Consider the following 847-nt stretch of genomic DNA (forward strand, 5'->3'; position numbering starts at 1 on the left):
CTTCACCTCCTTCTGCTTCTCTCTCTCCTCCTTCTGCTTCTCTCTCTCCTCCTTCTGCTTCTCTCTCTCCTCCTTCACTCCTCTCTTCTCCTGCTTCCCCCTGCGCTTCTCTCTCCTCCTCTCCCCGGGTGTCGGGCTCCGGGTGGTGGGTTCAGGTGGAGGCTGTGACCCGCTCCCTGGTTCTGATGATTGATCTGTAATGATCGGATCACAGGTGCGCTCCCCGACTGCACCTCCGTCCTGATCTGCTCCTCCTTCTGTTCCCCCGACTGTCCCTCCATCCTCGGTGTCCGAGTCTGAGATCTCCCATGTGTGTGCTCGCTTTGGACCAGACATGGTGCATCATCTGCAGTACTGTACACACCTGTACTATACACACCTGTACAGTACACACCGGTACTGAACACACCTGTACAGTACACACCGGTACTGAACACACCTGTACTGTACTCACCGGTACTGTACACACCTGTACTATACTCACCTGTACAGTACACACCGGTACTGAACACACCTGTACAGTACTCACCGGTACTGAACACACCTGTACAGTACACACCTGTACTGTACTCACCGGTAGCCTAGTGCTTCAGCACTGCGTTGTTACATTGTTTACACCAGGTACGGATGCTCGCAATAGACAAATCAACACACAATACCGTCTCGCGTTTTTAAATTCGGCAAATCATATAAAACACACAGACGGTTCTTTATAAACTTTGTAAAAAAAAAAAAGTGTGTTCATGTATTTAAAACAATTTAAAAGAGTCACAATGTCCATATGCAAAAACCCATTGTATTTTAAAACCGTGTTATATGTGAAAATTTTATTTATATAATCATTTTT

At 47.1% G+C, this 847-nt stretch overlaps 1 protein-coding gene across 1 annotated transcript in view; it reads right to left on the reverse strand.

Annotated features, from left to right (window-relative positions):
- The window catches only part of LOC134310628 (probable crossover junction endonuclease EME2), a 6809-nt gene extending 6279 nt beyond the window's left edge, over positions 1-530 (reverse strand). The window contains exon 1 of the mRNA XM_062992260.1: positions 1-530. This exon is cut by the window's left edge and continues 97 nt beyond it. Coding sequence (XP_062848330.1) covers positions 1-336 — 336 coding nt within the window. The 5' untranslated portion in view covers positions 337-530.
- Positions 531-847: the final 317 nt, after the last annotated feature.

Source organism: Trichomycterus rosablanca, chromosome 3 (genome assembly GCF_030014385.1).
Source record: "Trichomycterus rosablanca isolate fTriRos1 chromosome 3, fTriRos1.hap1, whole genome shotgun sequence".
NCBI lineage: Eukaryota > Metazoa > Chordata > Actinopteri > Siluriformes > Trichomycteridae > Trichomycterus > Trichomycterus rosablanca.